At 44.8% G+C, this 26,462-nt stretch overlaps 1 protein-coding gene across 1 annotated transcript in view; it reads right to left on the bottom strand.

Moving 5' to 3' along the window:
- Positions 1-414: 414 nt before the first annotated feature.
- The window catches only part of CDH1 (cadherin 1), a 90,860-nt gene continuing 64,812 nt past the window's right edge, over positions 415-26,462 (bottom strand). The window contains exons 7-16 of the mRNA XM_035281641.3: positions 23,818-23,993; positions 23,414-23,542; positions 22,175-22,357; positions 20,292-20,536; positions 17,197-17,342; positions 14,221-14,445; positions 12,496-12,723; positions 7,767-7,897; positions 5,716-5,859; positions 415-2,926 (exon numbers count right to left, since the gene is read on the bottom strand). Of these exons, the coding sequence (XP_035137532.3) occupies positions 2,717-2,926; positions 5,716-5,859; positions 7,767-7,897; positions 12,496-12,723; positions 14,221-14,445; positions 17,197-17,342; positions 20,292-20,536; positions 22,175-22,357; positions 23,414-23,542; positions 23,818-23,993 (1,817 nt within the window). The 3' untranslated portion in view covers positions 415-2,716. The remainder of the gene's footprint in view (positions 2,927-5,715; positions 5,860-7,766; positions 7,898-12,495; positions 12,724-14,220; positions 14,446-17,196; positions 17,343-20,291; positions 20,537-22,174; positions 22,358-23,413; positions 23,543-23,817; positions 23,994-26,462) is intronic.

Below are 26,462 nucleotides of genomic sequence, written 5' to 3'. Positions count from 1 at the left end.
TATTTCAGCATGAAGCTTCTTTCTCCATTTTTTTTGTTTGTTTGTTTGTTTTGAGACCGAGTCTCACTCTGTTGCCCAGGCTGGAGCGCAGTGGCATGCTCTTGGTTCACTGCAACCTCCGTCTCCTGGGTTCAAGTGATTCTCATGCCTCAGCCTCCCAAGTAGCTGGGACTACAGGTTCGTGCCACCACACCCAGCTAATTTTTGTGTTTTTGTAGAGGTGGTGTTTCACCACATTGCCCAGGCTGCTCTCCAACTCCTGAGCTCAAGTGATCCACCGGCCTCGGCCTCACAAAATGCTGAGATCACAGGCATGAGCCACCGCGCTCAGCCTTTCTCCATGTTTGACTGAGGTTATCTCCATCCATGTTTTCTCTTGCCTGGAAATGTGGTGGAATCAAACAAGTTCGACAATGGTTTAACAAAATTCTTTAATAAAATTTATAAAAATTCATCTTTGAGAATAATTTTCAGCTTGGTTTTCCTTTTCCACCCTCAAAGAAAATACCAGTACCCACACACATACAAACTCAAGACTACGGTGACATTCTCTACATACAACTATATTCGATACAGCTTGCACTGCAGAAAAATAAGACAATTTCAAAAAGTGATTGCAGGGTTGATTTTTTTCTCCAGAACACTTGAGAAACAGTAAAGCTGTTTCAACAAGTCTTTCCTTTGATTGTCAAAAGTGGAAACTCACATTTAAATTAAAAAAAGATCCAATTCAAGATCCTCTCCACTCCCATCCCGCATCCCTCAATTAATCCCCTTTAGGGCCACATTTTCTTCTTGCTCCTAAGAAAAACAATTGGAATTTTAAATATTCTCAGTTTTCTATGCACAATTGGAATCGGGCAAATGTGTCAATCAGCCAGCATTTTCTGTAGACATTATCAAAAGCAGGCACTTGGGGATTCTGGGCTTTGAGTACAAAGCACAGATCCTGTGTCAGAAACACATGTTGAGATTCCTCCATTCCCTCCAGAATTTTCAGAGATGAAGTAGACCTACCTCAGTCATCCTCAGCATCAGTTTGTTAAATTGACAGACTCAATGACAAGATTTCCTGCCATCTCCATGCCCACTTTTCATAGTTCCACTCTATCTTTGGCTACAGCACTTCAGGCACTATTCTAAGTCCGGGAGTATATAACTCTTATTTCAGTGCTAAATAAACATCGATGAACACATCAGAACAAGTCACTGGATAGATGCCCATTGCAAGTTACGTAATCAGGAGATGAAAGAGGGAAGCCATCAAAGATCTTGAGTAGACAATACCCAGTCAAGATGTGGCCAGATGAAGACACAAGCTTCTTACCCTAAAAGGGCCCAATAATTTCTGCATCAAAGAACTCCTATCTTGGGCAAAGCAACTGAATTCAGGAGTGAGAGTAGATACTAAAACATGGAGGCTGGGCGCAGCAGCTCAAGCCTGCAAATCCCAGCACTTTGGGAGGCCAAGGCAGGAGGATTGCTTGAGGCCAGGAGCTCAAGACCAGCGTGGGCAACATAGCAAGACCCAATCTGTACAAAAAATAAAGAGGAGGCTGGTGGGAGAATTGATTGAGCACCAGAGTTTGAGGTTACAGAGAGCTATGATCACGTCACTGCATCCCAGGCCTTGGTGACAGAGTGAAACTCTGTCTCTTAAAAAACATCAGGGAGGGCCAGGTGCAGTAGCTTAAACCTGTAATCTCATCACTTTGGGAGGCCAAGGTGGGCAGATCCCAAGGTCAGGAGTTTGAGACCAGCCTGACCAACATGCTGAAACCCTGTTTCTACTAAAAACACAAAAATGAGCTGGGTGTGGTGGTGCATACCTGTAGTTCCAGCTACTCAGCAGGCTGAGGCAGAAGAATCACTTGAATCCAGGGGGCAGAAATTGCAGTGAGCTGAGATCATGCCACTGTACTCCAACCTGGGTGACAGTACAAGACTCTGTCTCAAAAAAACAAAAATGGCAGGGATTTGGAAGCTGGGCAGGTGCAGTGGCTCATGCCTGTAATCCCAACACTCTGGGAGCCCACCATGGGAGGATCACTTGAGCCAAGAGTTTAAGACCAGCCTGAGTAACATAGGGAGACCCTATCTCAAATATTTAAAAAATTAGTCACGCATAGTGGTGCATGCCTGTGGTCCCAGCTTCTTGGGAGACTGAGGTGGGAGGTTACTTGAGCCTGGGAGGTCAAGTCTGCAGTGAACTGTGATTGCACCACTGCACTCCAACCTGGCTGATTGAGACCTGTTTAAAAAAAAAGGGGGGGAAGGGGACTTTGTAGCAATGAGCGGGAGTGCACAAATTAAAAAAAAAAGAATTATATACACAAAACCACAGAACTAGAATAGCTGACTTCTGCCCTTCTTTTTAAAAGTGAGACAAAATTCCTTAAGAAAATCTGCAAGGTGCTAGGTGAATCTTCTGACACTAAAGCTGTTTTTCTGGAATATTAAAATTGGGTACCTTTTGGACATCACCATGTAAAGAGAGATGGGAAAAAAAATAGCTTCTAGGAGTAAGTCAAAACTTTTCTAACACACATCGATTAGAGCTATAAAGTGGAAAATCTAACTATATTAACTGCATCACTGACCGGTCTCTTTTTTCCCCCAGAAACTCATCTCAAGAGAAGGGCACTGAAAAACCACCAGCAACATGATTTCTGCATTTCCCAGCGCACGGGTCTAGGGCCCGTCTCCCTCGAGTCCCCTAGTCATCCTCGCCGCCTCCGTACATGTCTGCCAGCTTCTTGAAGCGATTGCCCCATTCGTTCAAGTAGTCATAGTCCTGGTCTTTGTCTGACTCCGAGGAGTTCAGGGAGCTCAGACTAGCAGCTTCGGAACCACTTCCTTCATAGTCAAACACGAGCAGAGAATCATAAGGTGGGGCCGTGGGGTCACTATCAGCCGCCTTCAGATTCTAAAGAAGAAAGGGGACAACAGGATCTTTTAGTGAAAGGAAGGGCACACCTGTCATCTGGGACAAGAAGTCTAGCACCATGTAAGGTATGACAATATACCCAGACTGTGGCACACCACAGAGCAGTGAACACCAACGAAGTACATTTATACATGCTGGCACAGCAAGATGCACAGGATATGTTGTTGATGGAAAGAGAAAGTGAAATGATAAGTTATATGTAGGCAGGAGAGATACAAGCACCAATCAGTCAGGATGGAGTCCCCACAAATAAGGGTGTGGCTTCCACACCACCAGCTGTGATGCGCAGAGCTGGAAACTTTGGAGATAGTCATACTGGTGCATGCAGGCTGCATTTCAGCCCACAAAGGTCTGGAAGGATGAATGCCAAATGCTTAACAGTTAAATCTGGGGAGCAAGGGTATGGGAACTAAGGAAGAGATGGAGTTTCACTCTTGTGGCCCAGCCTGGAGTGCAATGGTGTGATCTCGGCTCACTGAAACCTCCGCCTCCCAGGTTTAAGTGATTCTCCTGCCTCAGCCTCCTGTGTTGCTGGGACTATAGGTGTGCGCCACCACGCCCAGCTAATTTTTGTATTTTTAGTAGAGATGGGGTTTCACCATGTTGGCCAGGCTAGTCTTGAATTCCTGACCTCAGGCAATCTACCCACCTTGGCCTCTCAAAGTGCTGGGATTACAGGCATGAGTCACAGCCGTGCCTGGCCTTTTTTTTCTTTATATCTTTTCATTTTATGAAATAAATAAAATATATTTATTTTGAGATGGAGTCTCAGATTCTTGCTCTGTCACCCAGGCTGGCGTGCAATGGCACGATCTCAGCTCGCTGCAAGCTCCGCCTCCTGGGTTCAAGTGATTCTCCTGCCTCAGCATCCCAAGTAGCTAGGATAACAGGTGTACACCCCCACACCATAATTTATATTTTTAAAATAGCAAGCACACTTAAAAAAAACAACAACTTTGAGGTTCGGGGGTACATGTGAAACCTTGTTATATAGATAACAAATGGTAAACTCGCTGTGAGGGTTTGGTGTAGATTATTTTATCACCCAGGTATTAAGCCCAGTACCCAGTCTTTTCTGTAAAAGATAACTACGATGAAATAACCTGTACACACCTCCTCCCACACCCCTCCCTCAAGTAGACCCCAGTGTCTGTTGTTCCCTTCTTTGTGTCCATGAGTTCTCGTCATTCAGCTCCCACATTTAAGTGAGAACATGTGGTATTTGCTTTTCTGTTCCTGTGTTAGTTTGCTAAGGATAATGGCCTCTAGCTCCACCTGTGCTCCCGCAAAAGACATGATCTTGTTCTTTTTTAGCATATTATTTTTATAATTTAAATAAAAACTACAAATACAAGTGATGACTTGCAAATGAGTGTGAATGGAGGTAAGGCCCGAATCCAGATGTATCTGAAATGGGTCGGTAACCAGGCACGGTGGCTCACGCCCATAATCCCAGCACTTTGGGAGGCCGAAGCAGGCAGATCACCTGAGGTCGGGAGTTTGAGATCAGCTTAGCTAACATGATGAAATCCCGTCTGTACTAAAAATACAAAAATTAGCCGGGCGTGCCAGCGGTGCCTGTAATCCCAGCTTCTTGGGAGGCTGAGGCAGGAGAATCTCTTAAATCTGGGAGTTGGAGGTTGCAGTGAGCCAAGATCACACCACTGCACTCCAGCCTGGGCAACAAGAGTAAAACGGCCTCAAAAAATGAAAATAAAATAAATAAATAAATAAGAGAGGTGGTTAAACTGGTTACTGTTTTCTCCAGTAGCTAAAATGGATGTGGCTTGGTCACTTCTAACACTGCAGTGCCTCATAGTCCTCACTGACAACTCCTATAGGAAGCTAAAGCAAACACAGACTTCACCAGAGAGACTCACTGAGGGTTGGGCTTGGACCATCAGACAAGCCCAAAAACCATTCCAGTAACCAGGCAAGTTATTAGAGAACATAGCTTAAGGAAACAGACCCTGCCAGACTATTCCTTTACTGGGTTCTTTCTCATTTTACCCTAAGCTAATTCATTTAATGCCTTATTATTTTCCCTTGCAAGTAGGCAAAGCCTTCTGATAGTTCTGGCCAATAACTGGGTGGACAACTCCCTTGTTGAGTAAGAAGACGGTTTGCTAGAAGACAGACTTTTGTCCTCTGCTTTGCTCTTCATACTGTTTCCTGCTGGAATACAGGCCTCAGGTCTGGATTGTGGCAGCCATCCGTGATTATGAGGCAACACGCCTGAGAACTAGGGTCTACATGCTAAGATGATGGAGCAGAAACATGGAACAGCCTGATCCACCAGCCTAGACTGCTCACCCTAGCTTACTATTTGTACAAGGTAAATCTACTCCCATCTGTTTCAGCTTCTTGTATTTAGAGCTGAATGCATTTCTGACATATACAATACAGATTCTATTTTTCTAATACTCAGGTAGACTTGTGATATACATTTATCATTATATCCCAACCAGTAGTGGGAGGCAAGGGAGGTAAATTCCATTAGCGAAACTAAAATGAAATTTACTTAGAATGTCCCTAGCCTCTTTTCTAGATCTACTAAATAATTATTCTTGGTTTTGCCACACGGACTTTGCAATTTGAAGCATTATTAGATCCGAAATTCAGATGAGACACAGATTAAGGAAAGCAGGGCTCAGGGAAGCTGAAAACTTAGTAAAGAATCTAAAGACTTTTTTCTCATTTTTGACACAACTCCTCCCTTCTGAGCTGAGAGATGAGCCATGCTTTGATTTTCCACATGAATTACTTACTTCATCAATAAAATTTCCAATTTCATCGGGATTGGCAGGGCGGGGAAGGTACCGGGGAACGCTCATGAGGGTTGGTGCGACATCGTTGCGAGTTACTTCAGGCCGAGCGTCTAGGCCCCTGTGCAACTGGCTCAAGTCAAAGTCCTTTGGAGAAAAAGGTAGAAGTACAACGAAGAGTAAGAAAGAAACAGTCATAAGCACAGGGCTCAGTCCAGTTTACGGATTACAATATTGGATGATGTCTTCACTGCCAACTGTATGATCTTTACCAGTTCACTGCAAAATGACAGTTTTCAAGCTAAAAGTTTCCCAAATAGCACTGGAAAAAAATATAGCCGAAAGAATTGTGCATAGCATGTGTGGATCCAGATATAGTTTGTGTGCCTTACTAATTTTCTTTTTTTTTGAGACAGAGTTTCGCTCTTGTTACCCAGGCTGGAGTGCAATGGCATGATCTCGGCTCACCGCAACCTCCGACTCCTGGGTTCAGGCAATTCTCCTGCCTCAGCCTCCTGAGTAGCTGGCATTACAGGCATGCGCCACCGTGCCCAGCTAATTTTTTTGTATTTTTAGTAGAGACGGGGTTTCACCATGTTGACCAGGATGGTCTCGATCTCTCGACCTCGTGATCCACCCGCCTCAGCCTCCCAAAGTGCTGGGATTACAGGCATGAGCCACCGAGCCCGGCCGTGCCTTACTAATTTTCATAGGACATGACAATGAGATAATTATTTAGCAAATATTCACTCCCTCCCAACCCTAGCCTGTGAGAAGAGTATTACCTCCATTGATTTGGGGCTTAGTCATGTGACTTGCTTAGCCAATGGGACAGGAACACACAACACAGGCAAAGGTCTAAAAGGCATCAGCTTGCTGGTACAGAGACGAGACTTGCATGGAACAAATCTGAATATAATTAGCAGTTTAGAGCCACTCAGCTAAACACTGCCTAAATCTGCTGAGCCCCAGCCATCCTACAGATTCTCGTGAGCTAAGATGAAACCAGCAGTTGCCACAGCTACCCCACAATGCATGAGAAGACCTGCATGTTGTGTGCTGCTGAGATTCTGGGATTGGTTGCTCTGTTGCTCACTGATACGATATATCTGATATCCCAACTAGACTTAGAAGTCCCTGAAATCTGGAACAATATTTTTCTCTGTATACCCTTCTCCCTATGTTGTATGGAGCTCAGTAAATTGTGCCTCTCTCCATGGCCTGAGTCAAAAGCAGGACTCTGTGACAAACCCCCATGGTAAGTAGACTCTCCAAGACACTGAACAGTTCCCTGAACAACTCTAGGGTAAGATGTTAAGATCATCTCCCAAATCAGGAAATACAGAGGGACTAAAAATATAACATTGACAGCCAAGTACAGTGGTTCATGCCTGTGATCCCAGCACTTTGTGAGGCTAAGGTGGGCAGATCACAAGGTCAGGAGTTTGAGACCACCCTGGCCAACATGGTGAAACCCCAACTCCACTAAAAAATACAAAAATTAGCTGGATGTTTTGGCCGGTGCCTATAATCCCAGCTACTCAGGAGGCGGAGGTTGCAGTGAGCTGAAACCATACAATTGCACTTCAGCCTGGGCAATAGAGCAAGACTCCATCTCAAAAAAAAAAAAAAAAAGATATAATATTGATGAAAAGCAGTTTGGTCTAACTAAAAACTCAAGAGAAACAAAGCAGACCAGTTGTTCTGTGCCAAAGATAATCTGGTTGAAGTTCATGTCCGGAGAATGGCAATGAGGAGTGCAGGCTCTGAGACAGACCATTTGGCTCTGTCGCTTCCTAGCTGTGTAACCTTAGACAAGTTACTGAAGTGCTCTGTGCCTCAGTTCATTCATTGGGGTGCAAAACAGTATGGGACTGATAAATATTAGCTGTGTTGGTGATGATGATGATGGTCTACTTTCTTGGCCTTAAAAAGATAATATACAAAGTGATGCAGAGTTGTTTCAAATGCCTACCTCTCTCTATCCAAATAAAGAAATTGCTTCTTCCAAATAAAGACACCATCACTGAGCTACCATGGTTTTAGAAACCTACCTGATCCTCTTCTCCGCCTCCTTCTTCATCATAGTAATAAACATTGTCCCGGGTGTCATCCTCCGGGGGCAGTAAGGGCTCTTTGACCACGGTTCTCCTCCGAAGAAACAGCAAGAGCAGTAGAATCAGGACTACAGTGGGGGGTTGTGAGGGAGAGAGATCAAGAGTATTGAGAGCCAAAGATAAAGAAGGCTAGAAGCAGCAGCTATCACAGAGCACCCCTCATACCAGACAAGTGGCAATTAGACAGCCACTGGCTGCCTTCAATACACTTGAAAATGTTAATCCACGTGACACATCCCTGAAGTTGGTGTGCACAGTACAAGATAGTAGACAGTGACATGTGAATTCAAGCATGGTCTTTAATTTTCAGATAGGTCTTAAACTCAATCATTGTCATTTTCCCAAATCTGGGGCAACATGTTCCAGGCAGAGGAAACAGTAAGGGCAAAGGTCCTGAGGCAGAAGCATGTTTGGTGTGAAGGAGGGAAGGTGAGGAGGCCAGCATGGCTGTAGCACGATGAGTGATGGGAAGAAACATGGAGAAGAGCTGAGAGGGGCAAGCAGGGTGGGAGGGGCACATGGACCACTGCAAGGACTTTGGCTTTGATTCTGAGTTGGAGCCATTGAAGGTTTGTGAGCAGGGCTCCTAGGTCAGCCCAAATGTGACTGATAAATAATCAGCTATGGAGAGAGGGATGGAGACTATAAAATTGCCTGGTATGTTCTTATTTCTCTTAAGATAGAATCATGTAAGTAAGCTTTAAAGTCTAATTAACTCCCAAGGCTTAAGACAAAGGTTACATTTGATCTTGCGATTATTTCTAGGATATATACAATTAACATTTAACTTAAAAAAAAGAAAATTTCTGGCCAGGTGTGGTGGCTTACACCTGTAATCCGAGTACCTTGGAAGGCTGAGGCAGGCATATCAAAAGGTCCAGAGTTCAAGACCAGCCTGACCAACATAGTGAAACCCCGTGTCAAAAAAAAAAAAAAAAATTCTCTAAAGCAGCCAGAAAGAAACCACTTAACTTTAAAATTTTAGTATTCATTGTGAATGAAAAGAAAAAGATTCCATGTATTTTCTCTCTATGGGCATGTGTGCCCAAGTACCCATATATGTACCCTATGAAGTATTTTCTTGCTTTATAACCCAGGCTGGAGTGCAGTGACACAATCTCAGCTCACTACCACCTCTGCCTCCTGGGTTCAAGTGATTCTCCTGCCTCAGCCTCCTGAGTAGCTGGGATTACAAGCACCCGCCACCACGCCTGGCACTGAACAAGACTACAGGAACTACACAGTCCCCACCCATGCACAGCAACAAGCAGTTTACGGTTTCCAAAAAGATGCCTCTTATCAGTTATGCCAGAAGCCCAGTGTCCCCAGGCTCCGAGAAAAAGCCTGGCACAGAGTAAGCAACCAAATATTGGAGGAAAACATGAAAAGCTTCAGATTAGGTGTGTCTCTAGTAATTTTTTTAAAGATAGGGATGGGGTCTTGCTATATTGCCCAGGCTGATCCTGAACTCCTAGGCTCAAGCAATCCTGTCACCTCAGCCTCCCAAAGTGTTGAAATTACAGGCATGAGCCACCACGCCTGGCCTCTAGCACATCTTTGCCCTTAAGAAACAAGAAATTGGCCAGGTGCAGTGGCTCACACCTGTAATCACAGCACTTTGGGAGGCCAAAGTGGGAGGATCACTTGAGTTCAAGAGTTCGAGACCAGTGTGAGTAATATTATGAGAACCCATCTCTAATAAAGAAAGAAAAAAATCATAAAAATAAAAATACAGGCCAGACGCAGTGACTCACACTTGTAATCCCAGCACTTTGGGAGGCCAAGTCAGGCAGATCACAAGGTCAAGAGATAGAGACCATACCAGCCAACTGAGTGAAACCCTGTCTCTACTAAAAATACAAAAATTAGCCAGGCGTGGTGGCATGCACCTGTAATGCCAGCTACTCAGGAGGCTGAGGCAGGATAATTGCTTGAACCTGGGAGGCGGAGGTTGCAGTGAGCCGAGATGGAGCCATTGCACTCCATCCTGGGTGACAGAGCAAGACTCCATTAAAAAAAAAAGTAAAAATACAAGAAATTGAACATCTGAGTTCTGGCACTGCCTCTGTTTTAAATGTTGTTCTACATGGGAATCCCCACTCCTAGTGTATAAAAAAATACATACCCATAGCAAATTTAGATAATCCTATTAAAAAAAAATATTTCAAGTATAACTACAATCTTTAAGATTCCCTTGCTGGGCACAGTGTCTCATGCCAGTCATCCCAACACTTTGGGAAGCCAAGGCAGGAGGACTGGTTGAGCCCAAGAGTTTGAGACCAGCCCAGGCAACATGAGGAAACCCTGTTTCTACAAAAAAATACAAAAAATTAGCTGGGTGTGGTGGCTCAGGCCTGTGGTCCCAGCCACCCAGGGGGCTGAGGTGGGAGGATCACCTGAACCCTGGAAGTCAAGGCTGCAGTGAGCTGAGATTACTCCACTGCACTACAGCCTGGGCCACAGGGCGAGACCTTGCCAAAAAAAAGGAAAAAATCCCCTTAGAATGAATATACTAGTCAGTAATCACTATCCCAAAAGCAGAGCAGGCCACTCAAATGTAATTTGATTACGAAGTGGGCTGGCAGGGCTTATGTTACCGTGCGTAAGACAATGATGAATTAACCTAATCTCATGGCACAATAAAGCCATGTAAAGCCTGGCAGAATAAAAGTCCAGAAAGCTTGCTCGATTCTCAACAGCCACTATCCTTCTCTTCGACTTCGGGAGGACACCAGCAGGAAGGGGCAGAAGTAAATGGGATGCCCAGCAAACATTTCCGGAACATTGAAAGGCACCCTTTCCCGGAGTCCACTGAAGCAGCAGCAGCAAGATCAATGGCACCCATTCCCAACCTAAATTGAAAGCCCTCAATTTGGTCCCACTGCTCCCTGCAAAAATCTTTTTCCATTCCCATCAGCTTGGCCTGGTCTCTGCCCTCCAAGGAGTCTACTCAAGCCTCTGCTGTGCTTTGCTAGGAGAGGAACCTTCCTGAATATCCATCTACCCATTGGAATTCTACCAGCACCTGTGGCCTAACCACTTCCACCTTCCACGAGGCTCAATTCACAGCCTTTTCTGACTACAGTGACTACAAAGGCATTTATGAGCTGGACCACCCCTTATGGTCACTAATTACATATGATCTTTAAACATTTCTTTAAAAATTTTTTTTTAAATTAAAAAAATATATTTTTCATTTTTATCTTGTAGAGACAGGGTCTTGCTTTGTTGCCCAAGCTGGTGTCAAACTCCTGGCTTTAAGCAATCCTCCCACCTTGGCCTCCCAAAGTGTGAGCCACCATACCTGGTCAAAGGTTTCTAAGTGACTTGCTATCACTTGCATTGAGAATCATTCGCTTGCTCTTCTATCATTCACATATTTAAAGCCCTACCAGAGTTCTGATGTAGTGTTCTCCATATGGATACTTTGTCATATGATGCACATAATCTGTTTTCATAACTAACTTATTCCTTTAATAGATTCAGTATTTTCTGTGTGTGAATGACAAAAGAATTCGCCTTGACCATAACAGCACCTGTGTCACCCTGAGGGGTCACTGCAGGTGGGCTCCAAGGGAAACAGGTTTAAGGACTATGGCAGAATCTGCCAATTTTCCTCAGCATCCTTTTTCTCCTTTATCCTTTTAGTCATTGACACTCACTCATTGCTCACCCTACACCCATCCCTACTCCATGGCAATTTTCAATTGCAAGTAGAAGCTTCCAGGCTCCCTTGCAGCTAGGTGTGGCTCTGTTTGGGCCAATGGTATATAAGCGGAGGTGACATTGCCTCCAGTCGTGTGGCCTCCACTTCCTCTCTCATCCCCTTCCCCCTTCTAGGATGGAATATAGAGGTGGTGGTGGTGGTGAGCTGGCTAGCCTAGACCATGCTGGGGCAGCCCCCAAGGTCTTGCTACTCTGCCTATGGTCTAAGGAACTGCAACATCAGCACCCCCTGGGAGCTGGTTAGAAATGTGGAATCTGTGGCCCCACACCAGACCTCCTGGATCAGATTTCCCAGTTTACTAAGAGGCCCATGTGATTTGCATGCACTCAAGCTTGGGATGTACTGACTTGAAGGATGAAAATAAACATGATAGAAGAAACCTGGGTCCCCTATTGACTTCATGGCACAGGGTTGCCCTCCCTCCCATCTTAGACCATTTACCTCCAAACCATTTGGTAAGAGACAAACTTCTATTCAATGTAGGCCAGCATAGCCTGGAAGTCCCTTTCCTATATTGGCTAAAAACCATACCCTAACTAATATAAGAACAAATATCATTTGCAGGAAATAAACCTCCTCCATTTTTTTTTTTTTTTTTTTTTTGAGACGGAGTTTCGCTCTTGTTACCCAGGCTGGAGTGCAATGGCGCAATCTCGGCTCACCGCAACCTCCGCCCCCTGGGTTCAGGCAATTCTCCTGCCTCAGCCTCCTGAGTAGCTGGGATTACAGGCACGCGCCACCATGCCCAGCTAATTTTTTGTAATTTTTAGTAGAGACGGGGTTTCACCATGTTGACCAGGATGGTCTCGATCTCTTGACCTCGTGATCCACCCGCCTCGGCCTCCCAAAGTGCTGGGATTACAGGCTTGAGCCACCGCGCCCGGCCCCTCCTCCATTTTTTTTAAGTCAAAGGCTGAGCCACTTGCCAGCTGGACTTACTTAGCAAAGCAAGAATTCCTCCAAGAATCCCCAGGATGGCAGGAACTTGCAATCCTGCTTCGACATACTGTGCCTTTCGACAGACGTTGGCGGTCCCTTCACAGTCACATACGTGAACCTCTAAGGTGGTCACTTGGTCTTTATTCTGGTTATCCATGAGCTTGAGATTGATTTTGTACTCACCCACCTCTAAGTATATCTTTGGCTTCAAAATGAGAGATTCTTGGGCTGGGGGAAGCAATAAAAAGAAATGATGAGACCAGGAGGGAGAGAGAGAGAGGGAAAAAAGCTCGTTCCACAATAAAATTGTTAGTGACCTAAAGACATTTGCAAGCCGAGCAAAGAGAGCAGAGCTGCTTGGGTTTTAGTTAGGTATCTACTCTTTTTTTTTTGGCTGTAAAAAGCTTTATTTCCATTTGGTCTAAGGCTTGGTAGAGGGCTCTAGGGCAGGTTAAAAAGCTGACTAGTGGCTGGAGGGAGAGACTCAGGCAGAGAGTGGCTCTTCAGATTTGCTGGGCTCAGTAGGCTCCTGGTTGTGCCTTAGGGTGAACCTTTCAAAGAGGTACTCTCCCAGCCTGGGCTGGGGAATGGCCAGACTGCAGAGGTTGGTCAGGGGGTCACCTATCTTCCTGATGAGTTTCACTTCTTCATCAAGGAAGTGGCTCTCCAGGAAGTCACAGAGATGGAGGTCTGTGTGGATGAAACCCAGGGCATGAAGATCCAAAAGGCTCGGTTCAGGTTCTTCTTTAGGGCCAGAGCGACTTCCATTGTGTCCAGGGTTTTACCCCATTCATCTTTTTTTTTTTTTGGAGGCAGAGTCTCACTTTGTAACCCAGGCTGGAGTGTAATGGCATGATCTCTGCACACTGCAACCTCCGCCTCCCAGGTTCAAGTGATTCTTCTGCATCAGCCTCCTGAGTAACTGGGATTACAAGCATACACCACCACTCCCAGCTAATTTTTGTATTTTTAGTAGAGAGGGGTTTCACCATCTTGGCCAGGCTGTTCTCGAACTCCCAACCTCATGATCCACCCACCTAGGCCTCCCAAAGTGCTGGGATTACACATGTGAACCACTGTGCCCAGCCTACCCCATTCATCTTGACATGGCTTCTGGATGTTCTAGAGGACAGCATGGCCACCACACTGGTTTTGCGTTTATTTCAAGACATACTCAGCACCCTTGCGTTTCTCCTTGGCCAATTTGTGGAATAAGTGGCCCACGCCTTCCAGAGCCACATCATCACAGTGGAAATAGAAGCCCAGAGAGAGGTTGATGTAGGAGGCCCACAGATGCAAATTGACCAGGCAGTCGACAGCTGCCTCCACCTCGGTGGAATAGTTCTGACAATCTGGGAGTTCATGGTTCATCGGCAAGAAGGAGCTAACCACAAAAATGGCCTTGTTTCGTCCCAGGAGCGGGAGGTGGCAGAGAAGACAGTCCCGGAGATTGCAAGTGGAGAGGAGATTGGAGGGTGGTTAGAGGCTGGGAGAGGGAGCCCTGCTTGGGTTTTATATTACTGGGTAGCATGCTACAAAGCTAGATACCAAGAAAGGAAAGAGACCTTTGGAGTAAGGCCTCAAAGACAGAATGAACAAGGAAACAAGTATCAACAGAAGGGGTGGCATTTGGAAGTTGAGAAGAGAAACTGAGAGGTGGGGATCTGGGGGAAGGAAAGCATGGCAGTCACAGCACAGTTGCCAAAATAAAGCTCAGGTACTCGCTTGGGTCATTGTACTCAATGGTCCAGTTGGCACTCGCCCCATGTGTTAGTTCTGCCGTGAAGGGAGATGTATTGGGAGGAAGGTCTGCATCAATGATGTTGATGACTTGAGGCTCTGGATTCCTCTCGCAGAAGTACAAATTTCGGGGTTCTGGTATGGGGGCATTGTCATTCACATCAGACAGGATCAGCAGAAGCGTCCCTGTTCCAGTAGCAACTGGAGAACCTAAGAGAAAATACAGAGGAAATGTTACAGCTCAGAAACAGTCATGGATCCCCACTGCCTTCTACCAGACCCAATCCAGATCTTGTCCTAGCTCTTCAGTCGTCCCTCACCAGGCCCCACTCCATCCCCAGAACCTCCCATCCTACCAATCCCAGGGCACCTCCATTCCCAGGTGGGCAGGCCTCTGACCGTTTTACATAGACAAGCTTATTCCCACCTTGATAACCATTATTCAAGTTATTCCTCATACCAGGGACACCCTCCTCCTTCTTCACATGCCATTATTCATTCATTGAATTTTAACAGCTCCAAGAAATCATTACTGCCTGCTTGCTGTCTCCCTAGTTCTTTTTCTGCGCTTTCATGCCATTTAAGGTCATTACCAAAGCATTGAGTCTTTTATTTTTATTTTAAGCCACACTAGAAGTTTAAAATCAAAGGGGATAAGTTGGGTCTTTTTAAGTCTCTGCAAATTGGTTTTCAAAATAGATTTGGGAATTCATACACACTTTTTTTTTTAAGAGACAGGGTTTCACCATATTGGTCAGGCTGGTCTCAAACGCTGAACCTCAGGTGATTCACCCACCTCGGCCTCCCAAAGTGCTGGGATTACAGGCGTGAGCCACCATGCCCAACCTTTTTTTTCTTAAGGCAGGGTCTCACTCAGTCACCCAGGCTGGAATGTGGTGGCATGAACAGAGTTTACTGCAGCCTCTACCTCCTGGGCCTAATCTCTCACCTCTGCCTCCCTAGGAGCTGGGACTACAGGCGCATGCCACCATGCTTGGCTAGTTTTTAAACTTTTTTGTAGGGGTCGGGGGGTCTTGCCATGTTGTCGAGGCTGGTCTTGACCTCCTGGGCTCAAGTGATCCTCCTACCTTGGCCTCCTAAAGTACTGGGATTATAGGTGTGAGCCACTGCACTCAGCCCATCCACACTTCTGTTTGCATTTCTTTTATATCCTGACACAAAACCAAGCATATGGTAGTAGGAAAAATTGGTATCCAGGGAACTATCATCAAGATTAGTATACAACAGGGAAAGAAAACAATGGAGGAATCCATCTCAAACCTATAAATAGATATGTTTAGATGGCATCACTGTAAATTTTTAAAACTTTTTTTTCTCACATAAAATGTCTTTTCTTTTTGAGATGGAGTTTCACTCTTATTGCTCAGGCTGGAGTGTAACGGTGCGATCTCGGCACACTGCAACCTCTAAGCCTCCTGGGTTCAAGAAATTCTTCTGCCTCAGCTTCCCAAGTAGCTGGAATTATAGGCATGCACTGCCATGCCAGGCTAATTTTGTACTTTTAGTAGAGACTGAGTTTCTCCATGTTGGTCAGGCTGTTCTCGAACTCCTGACCTCAGGTGATCCACCTGCCTCAGCCTCCCAAAGTGCTGGGATTACAGGCGTGAGCTACCATGCCTGGCTAAATTTTTTTTTAAACAATGAGCACAAGTCATTTAACATTAACTTAAGGAGTCCAGGCATGATAACTCATACCTGTAATCCCAGCATTTTGAGATTATGGGCAGTATGTTGCCCAGGCTGGTCTTGAACTCCTGACCTCAAGCCATCTCCCACCTCAGACCCCCAAAGTGTTGGTATTACAGGTGTGAGCCTAGCACCCAGTCTATAAATGTATTTAAATACACAGAAACAGTCTGGAAGGACCCTCACCTAGTTCATTTCATCCAGATGGGTATTATCACTTTTCAGGTAAAGGAATTATGGGACACACAAATTAAACAGCAAATCCAAGGTCACACGACTATTAAGCTTTGGACCTAGAATGTAAACCATTGTTGTCTGCTTCCCTTAGGGTTTTGCCATGTTTCCCAGGCTGGTCTTGAACTCCTGGGCTCTAGTGATCCTCAGACCTCAGCCTCTCAAAGTGCTGGGATTACAGGTGTGAGCCACTGTGCCCAGCCCATTTGAATTTTTTGATAATAAGAATGCCTTTGTTTAAGAATAAAAGGAAAAACAAGGCCGGGTGCAGTGGTTCACAATTGTAATTCCAGCACTTTGGGAAGCCAAGATGGGCGGACCATGAGGTCAGGAGTTCGAGACCAGCCTGGTCAACATAATGAAAGCCTGTCTCTACTGAAAATACAAAAATTAGCTGGGTGTGTTGGCAGGTGCCTGCAATCCCAGCTATCTGGGAGGCTGAGGCAGAAGAATTGCTTGAACCCAGGAGGCGAAGGTTGCAGTGAGCTGAGATCGTGCCACTGCACTCCCAGTCTGCGTGACAGAGCTAGATTCTGTCTCAAAAATAAATAAATAAATAAAAATAAAAATAAACAAAAGAATCATCTTTTGCAGCAACAGGGATGAAACTGGAAGTCATTGTCTCAAGTGAAACAAGTCAGACATATAAGGAGAAATACTGTATGCTCTCACTTAGAAGTGGGAGTTCAATAATGTGTACACATAGATGTAGACTGTGTAATGACAGACAATGGCAGCTGGGAAGGGTGAGAGTGGGAGGGAGTAGATGATGAGCAATTACTTAATGGGTACAATGCATGTTATTTAGGTGATGGATATTCTAAAAGGCCTGGTTTTACCACTATACATCTCTGCATGTAACAAAATTACCCTTATACTCCATACCTTTATACAAATCAATTCAACAAACAAAAAGATAAAAGAAAAAGAATGAACTCTTGCCTCCCAAAGAAGAGAGAGGCAAGGAAGTGAACTAGCCAGGAGGGTGAGGCAGCAAAGGCCCACGTGGGGCCCCCTTACCATTATCTGTAGCTATGATGAGGGCTGTGTATGTGCTGTTCTTCACATGCTCTAAGTTCTCCCTGTCCAGCTCAGCCCGAGTGGAAATGGCACCAGTGTCCGGATTAATCTCCAGCCAATTGGCAGTGTCTCTCCAAATCCGATACCTGAATAGACACAAGCTCTGGCTTTTAGAATAGGACCAGCAAACAGCATGAAGCTGAAAATGGCTTAAGCTCTTCTTCAGTTATCTGATTACTTCTAATGTTTTTATTTTGAAAACCAACAATACAACAGACAAGTTACCAGAATAATATGATGACCATCCATGGACTCTTCACCTAGGTTTACTCATTGTTAATATTTTGCCACATCTGCTCTCTCTCTATATTGACACATGCCTACATAATTTCTTGTTTTGCTGAACCATTTGCAAATAAATACTTATAAATACCAGTGTGTGATCTCGTAAGAACAAAGACATTCTCTTATATAACCTCAACTTGATTTTCAATTTTAGGCAATAAAACGTTGATAGAATACTATTGTCAACTATATGGTGCATATTCAAATTGTCAGATTTTCCAAAAATGTCCTTTACAGCAACCTTGCACCCTCTGGATTCAAGATCCAATATGGCCTTTAGTTGGCATGGCTCTTCCTTAGGTCTTCCTTTTCTTTTTTGACACCGACATTTTAAAAATGTGCTGGCCAGTTGTTTTGTAGAATGCCCCTTAGTTTGAGTTTGTTTGATTATTCCTCATAATTTAGATTGAGATAATCGATTCTGAGGGTCAGTGGTGGGGACAAGAAACTACAGAGGTGATGCTGTAGCCTCCCAGCGCAGGACACTGGGAGGCACATGATGTCTGTCTGTGCTTTTACTGATAATGTTAACTTTGATCACTTGGATGAGGGAAAGGCCACCAGATTTCTTCATAGCAAAGGTGCCTTTTTTCACTATATGATACGTCTATAATCTGCAGGTAGATAATTTGAGAATATGTTGTTCAGCAACTAACTTTCACTCAATGGATTTAGCATCTATGGGTGATTCTTGCTGAAGAAATGATTACTATAATCCTTATTTCCTTTTAAAAGAAGACTCCTCCAGACCAGCTTCCCCCAAACAATATAGCAGTTTGCAACTGGTGGCAAAATGCCACCTCCTCTCCTGCCATGAACATCTGGAGACACAGGTTGCCCTGTTTCCAGCCTGGAAACTGTACAATCCAGGGTTTCATCACTGAACCAAATCCTACATTGCTGTCTTTGATTTTTCACTATTCTTTTAAACTTCAATTAAAACTTGTCAGGCCTGACAGTTTGGAGCATGTAGAAATAGCCTCTAGATTATGAGGAGTCCATTGGCTACAAATAGAAAATGAGAGCAATTTTTTGTTTCTTTTCTTTTCTTTTTTTTTTTTTTTGAGATGGAGTCTCGCTCTTGTCACCCAAGCGGTGCAATCTCGGCTCACTGCAACCGCAACCTCCTGGGTTCAAGCAATTCTCCTGTCTCAGCCTTCTGAATAGCTGGGATTATAAGCGCTTGTCACCATGCCCAGCTAATTTTTGTATTTTTAGTAGAGATGGGGTTTTGCCATGTTGGCCAGGCTTGTCTCAAACTCCTGACCTCAGGTGATCCACACACCTTGGCCTCCCAAAGTGTTAGGATTACAGGCATGAGCCACTGCACCTGGTTGAGAGTAATTTTTTTTCTCTTTTGAGACAGAGTCTCACTCTGTCGCCCAGGCTGGAGTGCAGTGGCGAAATCTTGCCTCACTGCAACCTCAGCCTTTTGGGGTCAAGCAGTTCTCATGCCTCAGTCTCCTGAGGAGCTGGGATTACAGGTGCGCGCTAAAATGCCCAACTAATTTTTTGTGTTTTTAGTAGAGGCAGGGTTTTGCCACATTTGCCAGGCCTTGAACACCTGCCCTCAAAGTGACACACCTACTTGGGCCTCCCAGAGTTTTGGGATTACAGGCGAGAGTTGCCGCACCTGGCCCAAAATGAGAGTATTTTAAAGCAAGTGTTGTAGTTGGTTGGTTGGCATGTGGGTTTTCAGCATCTGTGTGATTTACGTTATTGAGGTGCCTTTAAGTTTAAAAAGAGAAACAGTTAAAAAAAAAAAAGAAATATTAATAGTAAGTTACTTAGAACACAATACTATGGGCTGGACATAGTGGCTCACACTTGTAATCTCAGCACTTTGGGAGGTGGGGAGATCACTTGAGGTCAGGAGTTCAAAACCAGCCTGGCCAATATGGTGAAACACTGTCTCTACCAAAAATACAAAAATTAGCCGGGCATGGTGGCAGGCACCTGTAATCCTAGCTATTTGGGAGGCTGAGGCCCAAGAATTGCTTGAACCCAGGAAGCAGAGGCTGCAGTAAGCAGAGATCATGCCACTGCACTCTAGCCTAGGCAACAAAGCAAGACTCCAGACTCAAAACAAAACAAAACAAACAAAACACACACACACACACACACACACACCCCCACAATACTGTGTATGCAAAGTAAAATTGCATTTCTACCATACTACGAGAGATTAAAGAGAGGCAGCACATCAGACCAAGAATGGCTATCTATGGAGGGAAGGGAAAAGGTGAAAGCCGCACAGATAAAGGGAATAAAAAAATAAATTTAACAAGACAATGGTCTTGTACAGACAAATGACAAAATGCTATGAACCATATTTATATATAAAAATACAGACACACACATACACACACACACACACACACACACACACACACACACACACACACACACCCAGTTGCTGTGAGTCAGCTGAAAAATCCTGGCCGGACGCTGTGGCTCACACCTGTAATCCCAGCACTTTGGGAGGCCGAGGCGGGTGGATCACGAGGTCAGGAGTTCAAGACCAGCCTGGCCAACATGGTGAAGCCCCATCTCTACTAAAAATACCAAAAAAAATTAGCTGGATGTGGTGGCATGTGCCTGTAATCTCAGCTACTCGGGAGGCTGAGGCAGGAGAATCACTCGAACCCTGGAGGCAGAGGTTGCAGTGAGCCAAGACCACGTCTGGGCGACAGAGCAAGACTCCATCTCAAAAAAAAAAAAAAGGGAAAAAGAAAAATCCTCACACTTACGTTATTTTCTGTTCCATAAATGTGTCTGGCTCCCGGGCAGTGTAGGATGTGATTTCCTGGCCCACACCAAAGTCCTCGGACACTGTCACTTTCTTTTCAAGAGGCACAAAGATGGGGGCTTCATTCACATCCAGCACATCCACGATGACAGTAGCTGTGGAGGTGGTGAGAGAGACCTCAAATGGGGCCACATTTGTTACTGCCACATGTAGAATGTACTGCTGCTTGGCCTCAAAATCCAAGCCCTAGAGAAGAAAAACAATGAAGTTAAAAACAAAACATTTTGTATTAGTAAAAAGAAAATTAAATCCTTATCTGTTGCTTTTGGGAATATATCAGGTTGTTGCAAAAGTAATTGTGGTTTCTGCCATTACTTTCTTTCTATTTTTGCGGTGAATTTTTGCTCTTGTTGCCCAGGCTGGAGTGCAATGGTGCGATCTCAGCTCACTGCAACTTCCACCTCCAGGGTTCAAGCTATTCTCCTGCCTCAGCCTCCCGAGTAGCTGGGATTATAGGCACGCTCCACCATGCTGGGATAATTTTGTATTTTTAGTAGAGATGGGGTTTCTCCATGTTGGTCAGGCTGGCCTCCAACTCCTGGCCTCAGGTGATCCACCTGCCTCAGCCTCCCAAAGGGCTGGGATTACAAGCGTGAGTCACTGCGCCCACCCTCTGCCATTACTTTAAATGGCAAAACCCACAATTATTTACCAAGGCTTCTCAAATCTGCTCACCTGCTCGAGAGGAAGTCAAAGCTGGGGGGCTATTCTAGGGACCCAATAATTTTTTGAGTCACTTCAACAAGCAATTCACCCAAATTCTTGGTTTTCATGTCTCTTTCCTTTCTTGTTGCCCAGGCTGGAGTGCAATGGCGTGATCTCATCTAACTGCAACCTCTGCCTCCCAGGTTCAAGCAATTCTCTTGACTCAGCCTCTGGGATTACAGGCATGTGCCACCATACCCAGCTAATTTTTGGTATTTTTAGTAGAGACGGGCTTTCACCATGTTGGCCAGGCTGGTCTCGAACTCCTGACCTCAGGTGATCCACCTGCCTTGGCCTCCCAAAGTGCTGGGATTACAGGTGTGAGCCATCATGCTCAGCCATTTTTTTAAAGAGGTGGAGTCTTGTTCTATCACCCAGGTTGGAGCACAGTGGCATGATCTTAGCTCAGTGTAGCTTCAACCTCCTTTCTCTAGAGAGCCTTCTACCACCATGCACTAAGTTTCTAGGACATTTTTCAAAAACAAGCATATCTGCCCCACTTCTAAAATAATCCAGCTTAAGAGCAGAGACCAGCAATTCATTTTCCCTCTCATTGCAAAATGAAAAGGGCTAAGGGAAGGAGAATGTTTCTGGGAAAGAGCCCATTAAAGCAGGCAGTATTTCTTTTTCAATGTTGGGATGCTGTGCAAGAGCTTCTTGATTTTTTTTCTTTTTATTCCAGATGGGCTGGAGTGCAGTGGTGCTTTCTTGGCTCACTACAACTTCTGTCTCCCGGGCTCAAGTGATTCTCTTGCTTCAGCCTCCTGGGCAGCTGGGATTACAGGCATGCATCACCAAGCCTGGCTAATTTTTGTATTTTTGGTACAGACAGGGTTTCACCATGTTGGCCAGCCTCGTCTCAAATTCCTGACCTCAGGTGATCTGCCTGCCTCAGCCTCCCAAAGTGCTGGGATTATAGGTGTGAGCCACCATGTCCCACCTTAGCTTCTTGATTTCTTACATGAGCAAGAAGAACCACTGCAAACCCCACATGGTCTGCTAGAATCTAGGAAAGTCACTCATCCCCCTGCCAATGCAATTCTACTTCTGAGAAGATACCAGGGGACAAGGGCATGAACAGGATGTCAGTTTCTGCATCTTGCCAGGTACCATACAAACCTTTGCTGTTTTCAAAATGCCATCGTTGGTCACTGGATCTGTGGTGACGACAAATTGCCCCTCATTATCATTCAATATGGTGTATACAGCCTCCCACGCCGGGGTGTTGGGGGCGTCAGCATCAGTCACTTTCAGTGTGGCGATTTTGAAGTTAGCCTCGTTCTCGGGCACCTGACCCTGGTACTGCAGAGCAAAGAGATGGGTCATTTACAACATACCAAGAGTGCTAGCAGAGCCAGGTCTCAGGGGATTAAAGGAACCCTCTTTTGTTGTTTTTTTTTTTTTAGACAGGCTATCACTATCACCAGGCTGGAGTGTAGTGGAGCGATCATGGCTCACTATTGCCTCGACTTCCTGGGCTCAATCAATTCTCCCATCTAAGCCTCCAGAGTAGCCGGGACCACAGGCATGCACCACCATACCTGGCTAATTGAAGGCAAGCTTCAAGGAGAAGATGGTGATGAGGAGAGGCTAGGGGATGGGCACATTGGAGTGCAGTGGCACAATCTCGGCTCACTGCAGCCTCCGCCTCCTGGGTTCAAGCGATTCTCGTGCCTCAGCTTCCCAAGTGGCTGGGATTACAAGCACATGCCACCATGTCCAACTGATTTTTGTATTTTTAGTAGAGATGGGGTTTTGCCATGATGGCCAGGCTGGTCTCGAACTCCATCTTCAAGGGATCCACTAGCTTTGGCCTCCCAATGTGCTGGGGTTTCAGGTGTGAGCCACCACACCTGGCCATAATACAGGATGATTTAAACTTCCCCTACCTGGCTATCAATACCTTCTCCTGGAATGTGTATAATATCCTTGGCATTCAATAATTCTCATGTCTTCCTAGCTATACTAGAAACCTCATGAGATGAAATCTTTGTCTGCTTACTTTTTGATGGTACCTTCAGTGTCTCATACAGTGCCTAATATAAACTTAGAAAATATTGTTCAATGAAGAAATGAAACCCAGTAAAATTTTCTATAAAAATGTACAGTATGAGGATATGAAATCAGTAGGTGCTTTTTGCAACTTTACAATCTTGTGCCAATTGGCCCCACGCCAAGGGTGGAAAAAAGATGCTAAAGACAACTGCCGCCCCAAGATGCTTGCTTTTCAGTTTAAAGTTAACATTCACCAGTCTGGAGAGAGTTTTCAAAGACTTCGCCCATGAGCAGTGGTGAAACTTAGTTCACGAACAACAAAAGACCTTTCTTTGGAAACCCTCTAAGGAGCTGCAGAATTACCGTGGTGGGATTGAAGATCGGAGGGTTATCGTTGGCATCAGTGACTGTGATCACAGCTGTTGCTGTTGTGCTTAACCCTTCTCCTTGAAGGTCAGCAGCCTGGACCACCAGCGTATATGTAGGGAAACTCTGCAGAGAGATCAACACAACCAAGTCAGGGCCAGGACCACTAGCCACCTCTGGCCCCGCCCGGCCCAACACAGGGAACCAGAATATTTAACCGTCTGCTTCATGCCATTCTACCTGTCTTCTAGGCACAGAACCTCTGGGCAGAAGCTCAGATGCAAAGTTCAGACCATCACCATATTAACTGGCAACTGGCCTAGGAGGATTTTGCATTGTCCACGGGATTGAGCTAATACACATTTGTCCTTCACACCCTCTGGATCCTCCTGACCCCTGACCTCTCGGTCCAGCCCGGTGGTGAGCACACTGATGACTCCTGTGTCCTTATTAATTGTGAACATCTTTTGGTAAGGCAGCTCAGGCGCTTGGCTGAGGATGGTGTAAGCGATGGCGGCATTGTAGGTGTTCACATCATCGTCTGCGTCTGTGGCTGAGACCTCCATCACGGAGGTTCCTGGAAGAGTTCAAGGAGAGGACGGTTTAGACAAGCTGCACTTTGGGGACCTGGTCAGTGCTGCTTGATCCAATTCTGCCCTGAGGGATAAAGGAGGGGACCTGGGGGTGGTACCATGTCAGAGTTCCCCTGTTCTCTAATTCCTAGAATTCTTACCAAAGTGCTAGGGAAGGAAGAAAGCTCAAATGGAGCTGTGTGCAGAGGACTCGACTTTCCCAACCTATTTTGGGTGAGGGGTGAAGGAAGAGTATGGGGGAGAAATAACCTTAAACTCATTTTCCTCTGTCTCTTATACTGAGCGAATGGCATGTAAAGTAAGAAAAACATCAACGTTTTCCACAATCCCCTACTCAGCTGTATCTTCATAAAGAGACTGATCATTGGAGATCATTGTCTTCAAGGTGGAAGAAAACATTTATAATATATGTCACTGATAAAGGACTAGTACCTATAACATCTAAATGACCTTTTTTTTGACATAGGATCTTACTCTGTTGCCTAGGCTGGAGTGAAATGGCACAATCATGTCTCACTGCAGCCTCAACTTCCTGGGCTCAGGTGATCGTCCCACTTCAGCCTCCCAAATAGCTGGGACTACAGGCAAGTAGTCCCAAGCACACACCATCACCATGCCCAGCTAATTTTTAATATTTTTTGTAGAGACAGGGTCTTGCCATATTGCCCAGGCCAGTCTCAAACTCCTGAGCTCAAGTGATCCATCCACCTCAGCCTCCCAGACTGCTGGGATTGCAGGCAAGACCCTGTCTCTACAAAAAGTAAAACAATTTAGGTGGGCATGGTGGTGCACGCCTGTAGTCCTAGCTACTTGGGTAGCTAAGGTGGAAGGATTGCTTGAGCCCAGGAGGCTGCAGTGAGCTGAGCTGTGATTGTGCCACTGCACTCCAGCCTGGGTGACAGAGTAAGACTTTGTTTCAAAAAAATAAAATAAAGCCAATAGGAAAAATACAACTAGCCCAACAGCAAAAAAGGGCAAAAGACTTGAATAGACAAGTCATAAAGAGGAAACTCAAATAGCTAGTAAAGATACAAGATACTTAGCCTATTAGTAATTACAGAAATACAATTCTAAATTGCATGGAGAACAACTCAACATACTCAACAAATTAGCAGAAGCTAAAAAGTCTAACAATTACTGGTGGGAGAATAAATTGGTTCAATCATCCTGGAAAATAGACTGTCATTATTTAGTAGAGTACGTGCATATCCCACAAATGAGCTCTCCACTATTAAGGATATATACCTTAGAGAAATTATTGTGTATTTGCACTGAGACATATTTAGGAATGTTCTGAGGACACCGTTCATAATAGCAAGAAACAGAAACAATCTCAATTTCCATCAACAGTGGAATGGATAAACAGTTTTACACAAATATTAAAATAATCATGCAAGGGAATACTATATAGCAATGAGAATAAATGAATGACAATACCACGTGAATTTTATCGCCTTGGCTTTCTTCTAGGGTTTTTGTAGTTTTGGGTTTTACACTTAAGTCTTTAATCCATCTTGAGTTGATTTTTGTATATGGTTTAAGAACGGGACCTAGTTTCAGTTTTCTGCATATGGCTAGCCAGTTCTCCCAACACTGCTTTGGCAGACCACACAGAAGCACCCTATATCTAGAAAGCTGAATGAAAGAAGTAAATTACAGAAATATATGTATAGCGTGAGTCTGTAATAAACTTTGAAACAGGTGTAAATACACAAATGGTAATAGATAAAGAAAAGAAAGGGAATGATTACCGCAAAAGTCAGAGTGTGGGTATCTTTATGGAGGAGAGAACATAACGTGATCAAGGAGGATTGTTTAGGGCTTTATGGTATTGGCAAAGATCTGTTCCTTAATTAGGAAGGTTGTTCTTAGCCAGGTGTAGCTCATGCCTATAATCTTAGCAGCTTGTGGGACTAAGGTGGGAGGACTGCTTGAGGCCAGGAGTTTGAGAGTAGCCTGGACAACAAAGCAAGATCCGTCTCTATTAAAAAAGTTTATTTATTTATTTATTTATTTATTTATTTATTTATTTATTTATTTATTTATTTTGAGACAGAGTCTTGCTCTGCCATCCTGGCTAAAGTATAGCAGTGCAATCTCAGCTCACTACAACCTCCACCTCCCCAGTTCAAGCAATTCTCATGCCTCAGCCTCCCAAGTAGCTGGGATTACAGGTGCCTGCCACCACACCCAGCTAATTTTTGTATTTTAGTAGAGATGGGGGTTTCACTATGTTGGCCAGGCTGGTCTCGAGCTCTTGACCTCAGGTGATCCACCCACCTTGGCCTCCCAAAGAGCTGGGATTCTAGGCATGAGCCACCATGCCCAGCCTAAAAAAATTTTTTTAATAATAAAAAAGGAAGATTGTTCTTAAACTGTCCCTATATGTTTCCATAGGTAGAATGCTATACACATGCATATGACACAGAAGCTCTGTCCATAGGAAGGGTCAG

Source organism: Callithrix jacchus, chromosome 20, assembly GCF_049354715.1.
Source record: "Callithrix jacchus isolate 240 chromosome 20, calJac240_pri, whole genome shotgun sequence".
Taxonomy (NCBI): domain Eukaryota; kingdom Metazoa; phylum Chordata; class Mammalia; order Primates; family Cebidae; genus Callithrix; species Callithrix jacchus.
The sequence above is the reverse complement of the archived record's forward strand: the minus strand, read 5'-3'. Positions and strand labels throughout refer to the sequence as shown.